Source organism: Ceratotherium simum, chromosome 3 (genome assembly GCF_057802395.1).
Source record: "Ceratotherium simum simum isolate JZ-2026a chromosome 3, ASM5780239v1, whole genome shotgun sequence".
Classification (NCBI taxonomy): Eukaryota; Metazoa; Chordata; class Mammalia; order Perissodactyla; family Rhinocerotidae; genus Ceratotherium; species Ceratotherium simum.
Genome location: NC_141902.1, coordinates 96,902,832 through 96,922,700, shown reverse-complemented (window position 1 = coordinate 96,922,700; position 19,869 = coordinate 96,902,832). Strand labels below are relative to the sequence as shown.

The 19,869-nt window shown below is 34.8% G+C and overlaps 1 protein-coding gene across 6 annotated transcripts in view; it reads left to right on the top strand.

The window, feature by feature from the left end:
• The window catches only part of IL16 (interleukin 16), a 111,339-nt gene that overhangs the window by 36,956 nt on the left and 54,514 nt on the right, over positions 1-19,869 (top strand). Inside the window, exon 2 of one of the 6 annotated variants that reach the window (XM_087429039.1) lies at positions 16,857-17,019. The exons of the other annotated variants lie outside the window; for them this stretch is intronic. Coding sequence (XP_087285165.1) covers positions 16,981-17,019 — 39 coding nt within the window. The 5' untranslated portion in view covers positions 16,857-16,980. The remainder of the gene's footprint in view (positions 1-16,856; positions 17,020-19,869) is intronic. 6 annotated transcript variants of the gene reach the window in all.

Genomic DNA, 19,869 nt, shown 5'->3' with positions numbered 1-19,869 from the left:
TCTTTGTTTCTAGCTTTTTGAGATGAAAGCGTGGATAATTGATTTGCAGCTTTTATTCTTTTCTAATAAATGCATTTATGGCTATAAATTTCCCTCTAAGTTTAGTTAGCTTCATTCACAAATTTTGATATTTAATATTTTCTTGATAGATAGATACAGATATGTATTTTTTCTATTGTGATTTCTCATGTGACTTATGGTTTATTTAGAAATGTATTCTTTAATTTCCAGGCAGTTGAGGATTTTCTCTCTCTTCCTAGATTGATTATTCTGTGGTTGGAGAAGAGAACATATTGTGAATGATTTTAATTACAATGGTTTAATCATTGGAAATTATATATATATAATTATACATATCATATGTAAATATGCTATATGTAATATAAATATTTTATATATATAAATATACACGTATATAATGCTGTTGTTCAATGCAGTGTTCTATATATGTCTATTAGGTCAATTTGATAATCACATTTTCCAGATCTTTTTTATCCTTACTGATTCCATTCCTCTATTAGCTACTGAGAGAAGTGTGTTAAAGTCTCCAATTATGATTGTAGATTTGCCCATTCATTTTTTTAGTTCTGTCAATTTTTGCTTTATATATTTTGAAGCTATATTTTTATATGCACATTTAGTATTTTTAAAATATTTTCCTGGTGAATTAACACCTTTATAATTTTGAAATAGTACTTTTTTGTCTAATGATGATTTTTGCTAAAAACATTATCTGATATTCACCTACTGTCTTTTGGTTAGTGTTTGCACTGTATATCTTTTTTCCCTCCTTTCACCTTCAACCTGTGTTTATATATTTAAAGTACATCTCATGTAAGCAGCATATAGTTAGTTTATTTTTCTTCCATCTTACAGTCTTTATCTTATAATAGTGGGTATTGTTACCATTTACATTTAGTGTAATTTTAGATGTGTTTGGGTCTATATCTACTCTCTTATTATTTGGTCTCTCATTGTCCCAAAAGTTTTACACTTGGTTTTCTCTCTCTTCTTGCCCTCTTTTAGATTAATATATCTTTTGCTACTCTATTTCCCCTTCAATTAGTTTATGAGTTATACATTTTTTACTATTCTTTTAATCATTAAAATATATAACTGTGTTCTTACTGTGTTAGAGTATCATACAAATTAGTACATTTATCAGTTCTCAGACAATGCTAAGACCTAAAACACACAACTCCATTTACAGCTGCCACTCTTGTTGATATTATTGTCATGCATTTCAATTGTACTTACATTTAAAACACAAGAATAGGTCATTATTATTGTTCTGTAGAGTCAATATTCATTTACACTAATTCACATGTTTACACTTTCCTTTATTCTTCATTCCTTCTGCATTTCTACACTGAGATCACTTTCCTTCTGCCTGAAGCAGTCTTGCCTCTAACATGGGCAGGACCTAGGATGAGAGCACAAATGGAGACCTATAGGCCAAACGTCTAAATATTTAAAAGTTACAAATGAAGGTAAAATATGTTGAAAAATAAATTTTCTATCCTTCTACCTTGACAAATATACCTCATAAGTACTTGGATATCCAAGTTCAAATAAGTTCTTGGACTTCTCGGAGTTCTGCACTGGAATGCCGTGGGGTAGTAAGAGCCTTTTCCTGGCTCTTGGCCACTGGCCGTGATCCCTTTTCCCCCACCTCTCCCAGCACTGTCCAGCACCACATGGGGCCGTACATGCAGGCACGTGGACACCTGCAATTCTCTAATCACCCCTCTTCACTCCAGCAAACAGACACCCTTCCAGCCTAAAACTGTGCACACTGGTGGTGTGATTTGCTCTTGATAGGATAGACCCAGGGGAGAGATGGGGTGGGAGGGGGGCACAAGCTCCCTTGATACAATCTGATGCCTCCTACCTCATTAGTTTTTTGGTTTCTCTCTAGCTAAATATTAGCAGATCACCAAATAGGCCTGAAGCCCTATATTTGCTCACTATGGAGCGGGTACTCTTTTTAAGGCACTGGATGAGATTGGGAGCTGGCACAGAGTGATGGCTCTATAAATATTTGTGGAATGAATGGTTGCCTAAATGAGCATAATGAGGCCACCCTTAAGGCAGAGGGCCTATTGACATAGCCCAAGCTCGCATTGGTTTTTTGAGCCAACACGTGGGTTTACACTGGACATTGCTTTGGGCATTCCCACTGGCTGGGGTCTGGAGTCACGGGGCACTTCCATCTGGGAGTAAAACAGCAGCAGATGAGACCAAGCATGTGGGAGGTCCTCCCCCTGGAGCTGACTTTCTAAAAGGATGCAAAATGCTTTGATCCACATGGGAAGGGCCTTTGTAGTGTGTAAAATCCTGCTTTTCTTTACAAATTCAAAATATTGTTTAGGCAAAGTTACCACTCATGTAGTGTGACTCAGGATGTGATGAGGTCAGATCAACCATCTGAATCTCTGGCATGTGCTGTGGGTGGTGAGAGGGTGGTCAAGGCCTTCCATGATCAGACAAGTCCCTTCATCTTGCTGCCTTGAAGCAGTTCAGCCTGTGGCTTTGAGGCCCAGGCTTCCTTGGCAAGTGGGAAACACAATCCTTTGGCCGCTTGCCTCTTCCTGCCACAGAAGAGCAGCTGGTGGAGGCTGAGAGCAGCCACTGGCAGGGAAGCTTAGGGCTCCAGGACTCCCATGGAGCCAGCCGCATCCCCTGTGTGTGGGGGAGGATGGGGAGGGAGACAAGGGTGGGCCACATGCAGGAAGCGGGAGGGATAGCCCGCAGGTATGATTAATGTGCACTTGCTGACTGTCTCCGAAACTCCACGTGGTTTCTAGTTGCTGTTTCCGTTGTCAAAAGACATTTGGAGCTATTTGCCTGGAAGCTGGTCTTTTGAATCTCATTGGTTCTCTCTGGACACCATTTGGTTAATGAAAAGAGTTTCGTGGAAAGAAGCAGAGGAATAGGGAAATTGGGAAGAAGTAGAAAACCATCTACCTTTCCAACTCTGTTTCTCAATATGGCCCTTCATATGTGCATTACAAGTCACCCAAGGCTTCTCTCTATTCTTTGCGTAAAACCCACTGGTTACTGCCTTCAAGCCTCTGCCCTTGCTGCCCCCTCTACCTGGAATACCTTCCTGACTCTGATCTTCATGAACCCAAATCTTAGTCATCCTCTGAGGCCCCGCTTCAATGGAATATCTGCCATGAAGCTTTTCCTGATCCTCCCCTTATCCTGTACCCCTAGCTTCCACCATCCCTGTTTGAGACAACCTGCTCCATCTAAATTTCTAGGGCATGCTGTGTCTCCCTATTTTACTACAGTAATTTATCACAGAAACACAAAGTTGTATGTTCCCACTAAAGAATGAATTCTGGGTACTAGCCGTAGGTAGGAAGAATTTACTGAATGAGTTTGTGCTTCCAGCACCAGCTTAGGAGAGTGTCTGAAAAAATGTTAAAGGCTGCATGAGATTCCATCACATGGATGAATCATAATTTATTATTTTAGGATCTTTAAAAATATTTTATTAAATATTGATAATAGAAAAATAAATTTATAAAATGTATACTCTAAAAAAATAAAGATGCCCTGAATACCTGTCTATTAATCATCAAGTTTAAGAAACAAGTCTTACCATAAATTTTGAGGCACTTTGAGTGCCCCTACATGATGCCATCCCATTCCTACACCTTTCAGAGATAACCACTGTCCTTCATTTTGGGTGCATCATGCCCCAGAGTTTCTTTTTAGAGTTTACCATACCTGTTTGTATGCCTGAATGATGTATTGTTTAGTTCTGCTGAATTTTGATTAATCTTTGCATATCTTTTTTATCCTTTACTTTTGATCTACCTATGTCATTATGCCTTAAGTGAATTTCTTATAGACAGCACATAGTTGAGTCAATTTTTTAAAATTTTTACCCACTCTGCCAATCTCTGTTCTTTAATTGGAGTATTTAGACCATTTACATTTAAAGTAATAATTAATGTTAGGGCTTAAGTCTGCCACTTTATTATTTGTTTTCTGTTTGTTCCCTGTATTTCTTGTTCCTCCATTTCTTTTCTCTTGCTTTCCTGTGGATTACGTGAACATTTTTTAGAGCTCCATTTTGATTTATTTGTAATGTTTTTGAGTATATCACTTTTTATAGTTTTCATAGTGGTTGCTGTATGTATTGCCATATTGGTACTGATGTTTTACGCCTTTGAGTGAAGTAGAAAGCTTACTTCTAAGTCCCTTTACTCTCCTCATTTCTTAAATATCATTGTCTTAAGTGATGACTTAAGTGTCTTAACTTCATCTACATCCATTGACCACCACAACAGGTGATGTTATAACTTTTGCTTCAAGCATAAAATATGATTAAAGAAACTCATAAAGGGAAAGATATCTATTATTTCTACTTCTATTTTTACCTATTCTACTGTTCTTCTTTCCTTTCTGAAGGTCCCAGCTGTTTTGTCATTTTCTTTCTATTTGGAGAGCTTCCTTTAGCCATTCTTTAAGGATAGATCTGCTAGTGACACATTCTCTGCGTTTTTCATTCATCTGAGAATATCTTTACTTCTCCTTCATTCCTGAAGGGTATTTTCAATGGATAGGATTTATAGTTGACATGTATTTTTCTGCCCTTGAAAAGTGTTGCGCCTCTTCCTTCTGCCCTCCATATGTTCAGATGTGAAATCTCTCATTTAACTTAGTGTTTGTAATCTTTTTAGGTAATGGGTTGTTTCTTTCTGGTTGTTTTTAAGAATTCCTTCTTTATCGTTAGTTTTCAGAAGTTTAATTAGGAGGTATCTTGGTATTGATTTCTTTGGGTTTATTGTGTTCAGTTCTCTAACCTCTATTTTCTTCTTTTTAAGAAACTTCTATTTCTTTGTTATCTCCTAATTTTTCATTTGTTTCAAGAGAATTGTAGATGATTATTGAAGCATTTTTATGATGGCTGCTTTACAATCCTTGTCAGATGGCTCCGACATCTGGTTCAGCTCAGAATTGGCATCAGCTGTTTGCCTTTTCTCATTCAAGTTATGGATTCCTGGTTCTTGCTGTTAAAAGTGACTTTTAATTGTATCTTGGACATTTTCATTATTATGGTAGAAGTCTCTTGATCTAATTTAAATCTTCTGTTTTAGCAAGTAGCCACCTGTTTAGGTTTAGCGTGTAGTTCTGGACTACTTTGGTGGGATTTTGTAATGACATTTTAGTTTTCAGAGCCCTTGCAATGCTATTCCAGTCTGCTTCATCTTTCTGGCACTACTGGAGCTCTTGCTCAGTCCCTGCAGTTCTGCCTGCTGGGGTGGAAAGAGCTTCTCTGGCCTGCCTGGTACCACTAGGTGACCATCTGCTGCTCAGAGTGCAGATGGGCAGAAGCTGCTGGGCCTGGGTCTCTTTTGCCATTAGGTGGAGGGCAGGAAAATGAAGCGCTCAGCTGATGCTGCCCCTGCAAGTGGATCTGCCTCCTGCTTGTGCCCTAGTTATGGAGCAGGGGCTGGGTCAGCCTGGGGCTTTGCTGCTGCCACTGCCACAGGAAGAGTGGATCACCTGCTGCTGTCTTAGTTGTGAAGCAAAGGCTGGGACACCTGCCAAAGTCTGCTGCTGCCAAGGCAGTCATGTCAGACCTCCTAGGGGTGCCTTGATTGTGGCTCAGGGATGGGGGCTCCCACCAGGTCTTTGTTGGACTTCTCACTTTCCTGGTCTTTTGGCCAGGCCAGAGAGAATACTGTTTTTGTTTTTGTTTCTTGTCTTTGTCTATTGGCAGTTGTGGGTTGCCGGCCTCTCCAGTGCCTAGTCTGGGTATATTGTAGTTAAAAAACAAAACAAAACAAGGAACTCACACCATATTGTCATTCCTCAAGTCCTGAGGTTCCTAGCCAGTTAGCCCTCTCTTTTCCGGCTTTCAGAATCCTTCATTATTTCTGTTGAATAATATCCAGGATATTTAGTTGTATTTAGCCGGGAGCCAACACCATTTTGTTCTGGAACTGGAAGTCTCAGTTCCACTTATTTTTGAATATGATATAAATGCAATTGCACAGTGATTCCTCTTTGGTTAACTTGCTTCTATTACTCAACATTACTTTCCAGAAAGTCATTCATGTTATTTCATTGTGTTGTAGCTCATTGATTTTCACTGCTTTATAGTGTTCTATTGTGTGAACACATACAATTTATTTATCCACTCTGCTGTTGATGGACATTTGGGATATTTCCTTTTCTCCCCTTTGAATTAGAGACAGTACTTCTGTGGACATTCTTGTACATGCCTCCTTGTGCGTTTCTGCAAGTTTCTATAGGGTATAAAACTGGGTGTGGAATGGGTGAGTCTTAGGGTATGGACCTCTTCATTTGTGCTAGATACTGCCAAATTATTTTCTAAAGTGGTTCTGCCAGTCTACCCTTTCAGCAGCAGGTGTACATTTCTTTGTTGCTCTGCATCCTCATCAATTGTTGATATCATCAGGCTTTTAAACTTTTTCCACTCTGGGGCCTATTGAACTGTTTTTTGTGTTAATTATAATTTGCATTTTTCTAGTTACTAGTAAGGTTGCACATATTTCCATGTGATTATGAAACTTCTGAATTTCCTCTTATGTAATACACCCTTCCAGACCTTTTCTGTTTTTCTTTTGGGTTGTTGGTTTTTTTCTTTTTCCAGCTTTTAACTTGTCATTTTACTCTTTTAACTGATGAGTACAAGTTCCTCATTTTAATGTGGAATTTATCCATCATGTCCTATATACTTTGTGCTTTTTGCATCTTGTTTGAAGATTTTATCCTTTCCTAAAGTAAACACATTCTATTATAATTCTATTCTCTTCTGTTGTCTTCTGAACATATCATACTTTTGCCTTTTGTATTTATGTTGTAATGCACCCAGGACTGATGTTTTTGAAGTATGTGGTGCACTATCACTTTTTCCACGTGGTTGACCAGTTGTCCCAGCACCCACCCTCTTCTGAAGTGTCCGTCTCCCCCACAGATGCACTGTTCCGTCACAAATCGTGTTTCCTCATGTGAACACAAAGCTGTTTGTAGGTTCTCTATTCTGTTCCATTGACCAATTTGTTATCCTTATGTCAAAACTCTACTGTCTTAATCATTATTTTTTAAAATAAGTATTGTTCTCTTGTATGGAAATTTCTCTCTCTTTGTTCTTATTTACATACGTGTCTTTGTTTGAGGCCCCTTGCTTCTTGATAAAAATTCAAGCATCAGTTTGTGACGTTCTAAAAAACACTTGAAATTTTGTTTAGTACTGCATTAAGTTTACACATGAATTTGAGGGACAACTGACATCTGTAGAATATTGTCTCCCATTTGCATGAACATGATATATCTCTCTATTATTCAGGACTTATTTAATGCCTTTCAGTAAGTTTTGTAATTTTTTTCAGAAAGGGCTTGCATATCTTTTATTAGATTAGTTCCTAGGCATTCTTTATTTTCTGATGCAGTTGTAAATGTTATCTTTTAACAATTTTGTTTTCTAACTGCTATTTTATGGCATATGTAAATGCAATTTTTAAATTGAATTCTTTATTTCAAGATTATTGTAGATTCACATGAAGTTGTAAGAAAATAACACAAAGAGATCCGTATACCTTAGTTTCTCGCAATGGTAACATCTTGCAAAACTATAGTACAATATCTCAGTCAGGTTATTGATATTGATATATCAATATATGGAATATTTCCATTACCATGAAGATTCCTCATGTTGCCCTTTTATAGCCACACTCACTTCCCTCCCACCCTCACCTGTGCCTTCACCCATGGCAACCATTTCAAGAACGTTGTATAAATGGTGTCAGACAGTATGTAACCTTTGAGAGTTGGCTTTTTTCACTCAGTATAATTCTCTGGAGGTTCATCCAGGTTGTGTGTATCAGTAGTTAGTTCCTTTTTTATTGCTGAGTAATAGTCCATGGTATGGATGTACCACAGTTTCTCTAACCATTCACCGTTGAAGGACATCTGTGTCGTTTTCGGTTTCGGGCTATTATGAATAGGGGTGATAGAAACATTCCTGTACAGGTTTGGTGTGAACATAAATTTTCACTTCTCTAGGGTAAATGCCCAGTAGTGCAATTTTTGGGTTGTATGATAGTTGCATGTTTTATTTGTAAATAGACTGCTAAGCTGTTTCCCAGAGTGACTGTAACATTTTACTTTCTTATAAACAAAGTTTCTGAGTGATCCAGTTCCTCTGCTTTCTCGACAGCATTTGACGTCGCTGTTTTTTATCTTAGCCATTCTGATAGTTGTGTAGTGATATCTCATTGTGGTTGTAATTTGTGTTTCACTAATGGCTGATGATGCTGAATATCTTTTCGTGGACTTATTTGCCATCTGTAGATCCCTTCAGTGAAATGTCTGTTCTTATCTTTTGCCCATTTTCTACTTGAATTGTTTATTTTTCCTGTTGAATTTTGAGAGTTCTTTATATATTCTTGATACTAGTCTTTTGTGGGACATGTGGTTTGCAAATATTTTCTCCCAGACTGTAGCTTGTCTTTTCATCCTCTTAACAGAGTCTTCCACGGAGCAAAAGTTTTTAATTTGAATGAAGTCCAATTTATCAATTGTTCCTTTTATGAATATGCTTTTGGTGTAAAATTTTAGAGTTCTGTGCCTAGCCCTAGATGCTGAAAATTTTCTCCTATTTTTTCTAAAAGTCTTATCATTTTACGTTGTACAAGTAAGTCCATTTTGAGTTAATTTTTGTGTAAAATATGAGACTTAGGCCCAGCCTCTTCCCTCCTCCGTGCGCCCTGTGGACGTTCAGTCACTACAGCACCGTTTGTTGAGTAGGGAATCTTTCCGCCATTGAATGGCTTTTGCATCTGTGTCCTAAATCAGTTGGGCATATTTGCACAGATCTGTTTCTGGATTCTCTATTCTGTGTGTATAGCCCTCCTCCAGCACCACACATTCTGGATTACTGTAGCTGTATAATAAGTCTTGAAATCAGGTAGACTGATTGTTCCCACCTTATTCTTTTTTTTCAAAGTTGTTTTAGCTATTCTAGTCTCTCTGCATTTGCATATACAGTTTAGAATTTTGTCTATATATACAAAAAATCTTGCTGAGATTTTGGTAGGAATCATATGAAACTTGTATATTAATTTGGGGAGAATTGATCTTTACTAGGCTGAGTTTTCCAATCTATGAATATGATATGTCTCACTATTTATTTAGATTTTTGATTTCTTTCATTAGTGTTTTGTAGTTTGGAGCATACAAATCTTCTACATGTTTTGTTAGATTTATGCTTAAGTATCTTTTTTAAGTGATTGTAAATTGTATACATTTTAATTTTGGTGTCTATGTGTTCATTGTTAGTAGAAAGAAATACAACTGATTTTTATGTTTATTTTGTATCCTGCAAATTGCTGAACTCATTTATTAGTTCTAGGAATTATTTTGGTAGATGCCTTGGGATTTTCTACGTAGACAATCATGTCACCTACAAGAAAGAACAGATTTATTTCTTCCTTTCTGATCTGTATGCCTTTTATTTCTTTTTGCCATCTTATTGCAGTGGCTAGAACTTCCAGTACTATATTAAATAAGTGTTGACATTGGGCATTCTTGTTTTGTTCCCAAACTTAGAGGGAAAGCATTCAGTTTTTATCATTAAGTGTGTTGTTAGCTATAGGTCTTTTGAAGATGCTCTTTATGAAGTTGAGGATGTTCTCTTCTAGTCCTAGTATACAGAGAGTTTATATTATGAATAGGTGTTAAATTTTGTTAGATGCTTTTCTGCACTGATTGATATGATCATGTAATTTTTCTTCTTTGGCCTATTAATGTGGTGGATTACATTGATTGATTTTTGAATATTGAGCTATCTTTGCACCCCTGGAATAACCCCACATGGTCATCATGTGTAATTCTTTTTGTATATTGCTGATTTTTATTTGCTAATATTTTGTTAAGGATTTTTGTCTATGTATGCATGAGGGATATTCATTTGTAATTTTCTTTTTTTTTGTACTGTCTTTGTCTCGTTTTGGTACCAAAGTAATACTAGCTTCATCAAATGAATTGGGAAATGTTCTGTCCTATTTTCTGATGTTAATTCTTTAAATATTTAGTAAAATTCTCTAGCAAAACCATCTGGCCCTAGAATTCTCTTGTTTGGGAGTTTTAATTTACACATTCAGTGTTCTTAATAGTTATAGGACTATTCAGATTATCTTTTTCATATTTGTTGAGTTGTGGTAGGTTATCCTTTTAGAGGAATTGGTCCATTTCATCTAAGTTGTCAAATTTATGTGTGTAGATATGGAGTTGTTTGTAGTGTTCCCTTATTATCTTTTTGATCTCTGCAGGGTCTGTAGTGACATACTATTTCATTCCTATTATTGGTAATTTGTGTCTTCTCTCTTTTTTACCTCATCAGTCTTGATAGAAGTTCATATCATTGATTATCTATTGTTTTTTTCCTGTTTTCAATTTTATTGATTTCTGCTCTTATCTTTATTATTTCCTCCCTTCTACTTGCTTTAGGTTAACTTCACTTTTTTTCTAGGTTCTTGAGGTAGAAGTTTAGATTATTGATTTCTCTAATGTATGCGTTTAGTGCTATACATTTTACTCTCAGTATTGCTTTAGCTATGTTATAAATTTTGATATGTTTTATTTTAAATTTCATTTAGTTCAGTGTGTTTTTTTTGTTTCCCTTGAGACTTCTTTTGTGACCTATGGACTATTTAGAAATGTGTTGTTTAGTTTCCATGTGTTTAGAAGTTTTCCTATTATCCTTCATTATTGATTTCTAGTTTCATTTTATTGTGATAGGAAAACATACTCTGAATGATTTCAATTCTTTCAAATTTATTGAAGTTTGGTTTATGGCCCAGGATATGGTCTATCTTGGTATATCTCTGTGAGCACTTGGCAAGAATGTATATGCTGCTGTTGGTTCTATAAATGTTGATTAGATTCTGTTGGTTGAGAATGTTGTTGATTTCCTCTATATCCATGCTGATTTCTGTCTAGTTATTCTATAATTGTTGAGAGAGGGTATTGAACCTCCAGCTATAACTGTGGATTTATTTACATTTCTTGTCAGTTCTCTCAGTTTTTCTTCACATATTTTGAAGCTCTGTTGTTTGGTGCACAAACACGTAGGATTGCTTCTTGATGATCCTCTTTCTCTGGTCATAGCCTTTGCTCTGAACTCTACTTTGTATGATATTAATGTAACCATTCCTGCTTCCTTTTGATTAGCGTTTGCATCATATATCTTTTCCAATCTGCCTGTATTATCATATTTGAATTGAGTTTCTTGTAGATGGAATATAGTTGGATCATGTTTTTTAATCTACTCTGCCAATCTCTGTCTTTTAATTGGTGTATTTAGACCATTTATATTTAACATAGTTTTTAATATGTTAGAACTTGTTTGCCATTTTATTTTTTGTTTTCTCTTTTTCTTTTCTGTAGAAAACTTACCTTTCTTTATGTTCCTTTACCCTCTCTTGTTTATAACATAATTGTCTTAAATATTTTTTCTGCATACATTTGGAACCATATAACAGTGTTAGCATTTTTGCTTCAACCATCAAATATAATTGAGAAAACACAAGAGGAGAAAGAAAGTCTATTATATTTACCCATATTTTGCTTACTGTGTTCTTTCTTCCTTCCTGATGTTCCAAGATTCCTTCTTTTATTGTTTCCCATTTGTTTAGAGAAATTCCTTTAGTTGTCCTTTCAGGGTAGGTCTGCTGGTGACAAATTCTCTTAGTTTTCCTTTACTTCAGAATGTCTTGATTTACCTTTTGTTTTTGAAGGATATTTTTGCTAGATAAAGAATTCTGAGTTGAGTTTTCCTTCCATTACTTGAAAAATGTGCCACTTCTTTCTGGCCTCTTTCGGAGAAGAAATCTGCTGTCATCTGAATTAGTTTTACTTTATAGGTAATGTGTCATTTTGTTTTCTCGTTTTTAAGATTATTAAGACTTTAGCTTTCAGAAGTTTAATTATGAAAAGTCTTGATGTGAATTTCTTTGGATTTATGCTGTTAGAGGATTGCTCAGCTTCTTGAATCTGTAGATTTATATCTTTTGCCAAATTTGGGCAGTGTTTAGCCATTATTTCTTTGACTACTTTTTCAGCCCCGCCCTCTTTTTTCTCTTCTTTAACCCTGATGACACAAATGTTAGATCTTTTGTTATAGTTCCACAGGTCCCTGAGGCTTTGCTCATTTTTTTTCTGGTCTGTTTTTCTCTCTTTTGTTCAGATTGGGTAATTTCTATTGCACCATCTTCTAATTCATTGATTCTTTTCTCTGTCCCCTGAGCCAATCCTTTGTTGTTTTTTTTTTTATTTTTTATTTTAGTAGTTATATTTTTCAGTTTTAAAATTTCCACTGGTTCTTTATATCTCCTATTTCTTTGCTGAGACTTTCCATTTTTTCATTTGTTTCAAGCATGTTTATAATTGCTTATTGAAACATTTTATGATGGCTGCTTTAAAATCTTTGTCAGATAATTCTAATATTTTTTTTCATCTTGGTGTTGGCACCTATTGATTTTTTTCCACTTTTTTAATATAGTGAATGATTTTCAAATGAATCCTGGACATTTTTGTATTATGTTATGAGACTCTGAATCTTTCCATTTTAGCTGTCTTTGACACTATTCCTGCAGGGGAAGGGAAGGGGTCATCACCTCATTACTGCCAGGTCAAGGCAGAAGTCCAGGTCCCCCACATGGTCCTCATTGACATCCAAGGTGAAGGGCTTCTCATTACTGCTGGACAGAGATGTCATTTACAGCTCTCCACGTGGTCTCCACTCCTTCTGTGGGTAAAGACTTCTCTTTACCAGATGGCAGGGTCCAAGTCCCAGCACTCTACTTGGCCTTCTCTGACACTACCCTGGCAGAGAGGTTGTAGCACGTCATTACAGAATGGCAAGGGTGGAAGTCTGGGTTCTCATTCAGCCGTTGCTGGCTTGGGTGGAGACAGGGCCACGATTTTTCTTTGGTGGAGTAGGGCAGTTATTGTCTAAAGTTTTCTATCTTGCTAAGCTGCTCCTTTCTTGGTCCTTTGGCTAGAGAGAGAAGGCAAGCTTTTGTTGAGACTTTTTTTGTCTGCACCCGCCGGCAATTCCAGGTTGCTGGCTTCTTTGGGGACAATTCCGGATATATAAAGCAAAAAGAATTTCCAAAGAACTCACCATTTTGTTGTTTCTTTGGTCCCAAGGTTTCTACCTGGTCTGTCTTCTTCCCTTTTAAAGTCTTTTAAAGTCTTACTTTTGTTTTATATATAATGTCCAGGGTTTTTAGTTGTACTTGGTGGTTGGAGTAGGGAAGATTATGTCTACTCCATCTTCCCAGAAGCAGAGCTGCAATTTGTTTTTGTACATTGGTATTATATTCAACATCTTGCAAACTCTTATAAAATCTAATATTTTATCTATATATTTCATTTTGTTATTACATAGATAAGTATAGCATCCATGAATAATGATAGTGTTGTTTCTTCTAAAAATCCTTGCCTTTCAATTTTTTTAAATTTTTAAAATAGCTTGCTGTAAAAAATAACTTTTTGTTTTTTGATGTATGGTCCTGAGTTTTAAGACATATGTCGGTTCATGAAACCGCCACCACAATCAGGATACAGAACAGTTCTATCACTTCCAAAAATTCGCTTATACTGCCTCTTTCTAGTCCAACCATCTCTTCATCCCAATCCCCAACAACCACTGCTCTGTTCTCTGTCTGTATAGTTTTGCCTTTTCCAGACTGGCATATACAATGAATTCATATGTTATGTAAACTTTTGTGATAATTTTTCTTCTTTAGTCTGTTAAAGTGGTAAATTATTTAATTCATTTTCCAATGTGAAACAATTCTTTGGATCTCTGGATTCAGTTGGCTACTATTTTATTTATTATTTGTATGTTTATGAGTGTGATTGCTCTATAATTTCCTTGCTTGTCCTGGTTCCAAGATTATGCTAACTTTATGCTGATATCAAAATTTCTTTGCTTCTCTCTTTTACTGATATCGAGGTTTTTTTCCCTTGTCAAGAATCTAAATTTGCTAGCCTTATAAAATGTGAAGTGTGATTCCTCCATTATCTAACTCTGGAATATGTTGTCTATGTTTGTAATTATTTATTTCTTGAATCATTTGTAGAACTTATTGTTAAAACCATCTGGCACCAGTCTTTTCCTTGTAGGAAGATTTAAAACTACTCGGTTTCTTAACTTTTACAGGCCTATGAAGGTTTCCTAGCTTTTCTTGAGTTGATTGTGTAGTTTATTTTTTTCATTTTATCTAATTGTTCAAGTTTATTCTATAAAGTTGTTTATAATATCCTCTTATCTTTTTAATCTTTACTGCATCTGTAATTATGTCCCCTTTTTATTCCTCATTATTTGTGTTTTCTCTCTTTTTTTTCTTGATTAATCTTGCTGAAATTTAATCAGTATTTTAAAATATTTTCACAGAACCAACTTTTAATTTTGTCAATCCCTCTATTATATCTTTATTTTTATTTCATAAATTTTGTTCTTATCTTTATTTTGTCTCTTTTCTACTTTCTATGATGATTAGCTCATTAATTATTTTCAACTGTTATCTTTTTTAATATAAGCATTTAAGATTATAACTTCTCCTATAAGTATTGCATTATCTTTAGCTGCATTTCACAAGATTTGATGTCTAGATTTTCATTATCATTCAGTTCTACATTTCCAATATAATTTCTTCTTTGACCCGTGTGTTATTTATGTGTGTTTCTTAATTTTTGGACATATGAGTATTTTCCAGTTAATCTTTTAAAAAACCTTTTATTTTGAAATAATTATAGATTCACAGGAAGTTGCAAAGACAGTACAGATAGTGGACCCTTCACCCAGTTTTCCCATGGTTACATCTTACATAACTATAGTACAACACCAAAATTAGAAATTTGACATGAGTACAATGTATGTATAGTTCTATGCTATTTTATCATATGTGTAGATTTGTGTAACCACCATCTCAGTCAAGATACAGAACTGCTCTCTCACCACAAAAATGTCCCTAATGCTGCCTCTTTACAGTCACACACTCCACCCTCACGCCACCACCCCTAACCTCTGGCAACAACTCATCTGTTTTCTCTCTCTCCAGTTATCTTATTTTAATGCTTTATAGTTAATTGTGTTGTAGTCAGAAAATGTGATATGTATTATTCCAGTTCATTGAAATTGTTGAGAATTGTTCAATGACCTTGTATATGATTATTTTTGTAAATATTTTGTTTGAGGAGAAATTATATTCTGCTACTTTTAATTTTATTGTGTAAGTATTCTATATACTTACTGATTTTTATCTGCTTGATCTAACAATTTCTTAGGGAATAGGTTAAAAATCTTATGCTAGATTTTCCTTATAGTTAAGTCAATATTTTGAGGTTATATTGCAAGGTACAACCAAGCTTAGACTTGTTATATTTTCTTCGTGATTTAAAGCAGTTATCATTATGATAGTAACTGTACCTTATTCTTTTTGTTTAAATCTACTTTGTCCATAAAGTAGCATCAGCTTTATTTTGATTAGTTTAGTCTGATTTATCTATATCTATTTATCTATCTGTCTGTCTATCTAAAATCTATCTAGTTTTTATTCTTTTGTTTTCAAGTACACACATAGGTGTGTATATATATAAATACATATATAGAGAATTTTTACTTTTTAAAACTTTTTCTACTCCTACATTTTAGATGTAGCATTCTTCAGTGGTTTATAGTTGGATATAAAAAGTAAAACCATAACAACAGCATGAAACTGCGTGAGGCAAAAACTGATAGGACTGCAAGAAAAAATAGATGAATCTACTATTATAGTTGGAGACTTTAATACCCCTCTTTCAGAAATGGGTAGATCCAGCAGGCAGAAAACCAGTAAGGACAAAGGCAAACTAAACAACACATCAGTCAACTGGATATAATTGATATCTGCACACTACTCATCCAACAGCAGCAGAATACACATTTTTCTCAAGCTCATGTGGAACAGTCACCAAGATAGACCACATTTGTGGCTGTAAAACTTAACAAATTCAAAAGAATAGAAAACATATAATGTCTACTTTCAGACCACAATAGAAATAAACTAGAAATCAGAAACAGAAAGATAACTGGAAAATCTCAAAATCTGTGGAGATTAAACAACAAACTCCTAAATAGCACAGGAGTCAAAGAAGGAATTAAAAAATATTTTGAAGTAAATAAAAATGAAAACACAACTTATCAAAATTTGTGGGATGCAGCAAAAGCAGTGCTTAGAGGGAAATTTATAACATTACATATATTAGAAAAAAAGATCTAAAATCAATAGTTTAAGTTTTCACCTTAGGAAATTAGAAAAAGAAAGGCAAATTAAATTCAAAGTAAGCAGAAGAAAAGAAATAATAAGAATTAGAGCAGAAATCAAGGAAATTGAAAACAGAGACTCAATAGAGTAAATCAATGAAACCAAAAGCTGGTTCTTTGAAAAGATAATAAAATTGATAAGCCTCTAGACAGGCTAACTAAGAAAAAAAGAGAGAATTACCAATATCAGAAATGAAAGAGGGGATACCAGTATAGATCCCATGAATATTAAAGGAATAAGCAATACTGTGAACAACTCTATTCTCACAAATTTGATAACCTAGATGAAATGGACCAATGTTTTGAAAGACACAATTTTCCAAAACTCACACAGGAAGAAATAGATGATCTAAATAGGCCTATATTTATTAAAGAAATCTAATCAACGATTAATAACCTTCCAAAATAAAAAACACCAGGCTCCGATGGCTTCACTGGTGAATTCTACCAAACATTTAAGGAAGAAATTTTACCAATTCTCTACAATCTCTTTCAGAGAATAGAAGCAGAGGGAATGCTTTCTAACTCATTCTATGAGGCCAGCATTAACCTAATACCGAAACTAGACAAAGACGTTACAAGACAAGAAAACTGCAGACCAATATCTCTCATGAATAAAGATGCAAATAGAATGTACAACACCAAGAGTGAACCCTAAGGTAAAGTATGGACTTTGGGTGATTATGATGTGTCAATATAGGTTCATCCTTGGTAAAAAATATAAAATGCTGGTGAATGATGTTGATAATGGGAGAAGCTATGCATGTGTGGGGGCAGAGGATGTATAGGAAATCTCTGTACCTCCCTCTCAATTTTGTTATAAACCTAAAACGGCTCTGAAAAAATAAAGTTCTTATTTTAAAAAATAAAGTGTCTAAAATTTTTTTTAAAAAAGCAAATCCATCCTGACAATCCTTGTCTTTTAGCTGAATCATACATACAGACTCTTCAATTATGCACACACGTGTGTAAAATTATTTCATTTTTAATTTTTCTTCTACTTTTGTTTTTTTCTGTTTTTTTCTTGTCTTTTCTTGATTATAGTTTCTTATTGCTTTTCTGCTTCTCTATTGGTTCTGTTTATAACTCTATTTCTGCTATTTTATGGTTACTCCAGAAATTTTGGCATGCACATTCAGGTTTTTAAAGTGTAAAATTTATCAATTTTTATTTTTACTCTCCCTCTGAACAATACAAAAACCATTGAATATTTTCACTCCAATAGTACTATATCCTGGCTTATATCCTATTATTTTCAGATAATTGAGCTCTATTTTTATTTGTAAAACCACAAGGTATTCTTATTATTTCACACAGTCATTTTTGTTTAGGTTTATTCTAATATCTACTTTTCTTGTTATTGACATTCTTTGTATCACAGGCCTTCAATCTGAGATCGTTCCTCTTCCTCTTAAAAATCTTTTTTTTTTTTAATTTTTTAATTTTTTAAATTTTAGTTAGGATATGCTGGTGGCAAACTCCCTCAGGTTCTCTATCTGAAAAGGCCTTCATTTTACTCATTCTTTAAAGATATTTTAGCTGGCATACAATTCTATGTGATAGTTATTTTCTCTTGCCACATTAAATTAATTCACTCTCGTTTGACTTACACAATTGCAGTTGAGACATAAGCTTTAAGTTTAATTGTTGCTCATTTGAAGATGGTCTGTCTTCTCTGTGGCTGCTTCAAGATCTTCCATATGTTTTGATGTTCTGTAGTTTCACTAGGAGCTGTCTCAGTATGCATTTGCATCTTATTTGGGATTTGTTGGGTTTCATTAATCTGTGGATTGATGTCTTTCATCAGGGCTGGAAAATCTTTAGACATTATCACATGCAGTATGTATCTTTGTGATTATTTCTATTCCCTCTTTCTGGAACTCTGATTAGATTAGGCTTTTTCATTCCAGCTTAATGCTTCTTAACCTCTCTTTCATATTTTCCATCTATTTTTGTTGCCTTCTGGGTATTATTTTCAGACCTGTATTTCAATTCTCTTGTCCTCTCTTCAGTGCAATTTAATCCACTATTCAATCCATGTATTTACTTTTTAATATTTATAATTTTATTATTTATTTTTTCTTTTTCAAATATGCTTGGAAACTTTCATAGTTACTCACTCCTCAAATTTTTCAGTCATTTCTCTTATTTCTTTAAATTATTAAATATATTTTTTTTGTATTATGTGTCTGCTATTTCCACAATTTGAAGTACTTTTAGGTCTGCTTTTGGTGTGTATTGCTCCTTCTGGTTCTCTCTCATAGTGCCTTATTCCAATGTGTGTTTTATCGTTTTTGTTTTTTTTACTTTTTTCTCTGCAAACTCATAAGTCCCATAACTTTTTCTGTAGGAATCTTTGTGACCTAGGTCAAAGCTGGTTCCTCCAGAGAAGATTCAAATTTGCTTCTGCCAAGTGGTTGGGGCACCACCAGACTGGAACCATTTTAAACTAAATTCTAGTTTAGAAGTTTTTCAAGACATTAATGTGGTATGAATTAGGGTTGCCAACTCTCATGGGGGCCATATGGTAATTATTAACCACCAGCAAATCAAGAAGGATTTCCCCCCTTCCATTCAGGGTCATTTCCAGACCATTTTCCTGCAGTTCCTGAAGGTGGGATGGATTTATTTCCAGTTCACATTTAAAATGAGGACGTAATCCTTTGGGGCTCTCTCTATTCAAGAGGAGTGTTCTGTTATGCCCCTTGTCTTGAGAAGAAACCAGGACTTCCCTTCTACTCCTTTCATCCCATAAAGCTATAGAAGATGAAGTTCAAGTTCAGCCAGTTCATAAAATGGTCTCCGGGGAACAGCCAGCTTGTGGGCTCTGCTTCCCTTTGGGAAAGTTGTGCTGCAGCCTTCATTTACTTTTTGGCCTCCAAGAATTCCTTACTCATTTGCTGTTTCACTGATACATTTACATCCCATTCAACACTTTTACTTGTTTTTAAGAGAAAGACCAAAGTAACAAGTTCATTATACCATCAGAAACAGAAGTCACCTGTCATAACATCTTCAATAACTTCCTTGTCATTGAGCATTTCCCCCCACGTTTTCTATTACAAACAATGTGATGGTGAACATCTTTGACACACATCTTTGTGTATTTTGTCCAGTTATTTTCTGTAATAAATTTCTAGGCTATGAAAAGGAAGTGATGGAGTTGAGGAATATTTGGGAAATAGATTGGCACTACTTGGTGACTGATTAAACTCTTAAGGTTCTTGCTGACCATCTAACCAGGTACTTTGCATATTTAATTTAATTTAATTCTTCCAAAAATCCCACTGAACCTAATACGATAAAATCCCCACTGAGGTGCGTTTCTATTAAATAAGTAGAAATACAGACCCTGTTTTGGGGGAAAATATCCAATCTTTTAAAAAGTGATATTCCCTACAGTTGTTTTTGAATTTAGGGATGCTCTCCCAAAATTAGTAAGAGGAATAATTTTTTAAAAAGACAACGTAATTCTATAATGTATTTGGAAAACAGACATGTAAGAATAG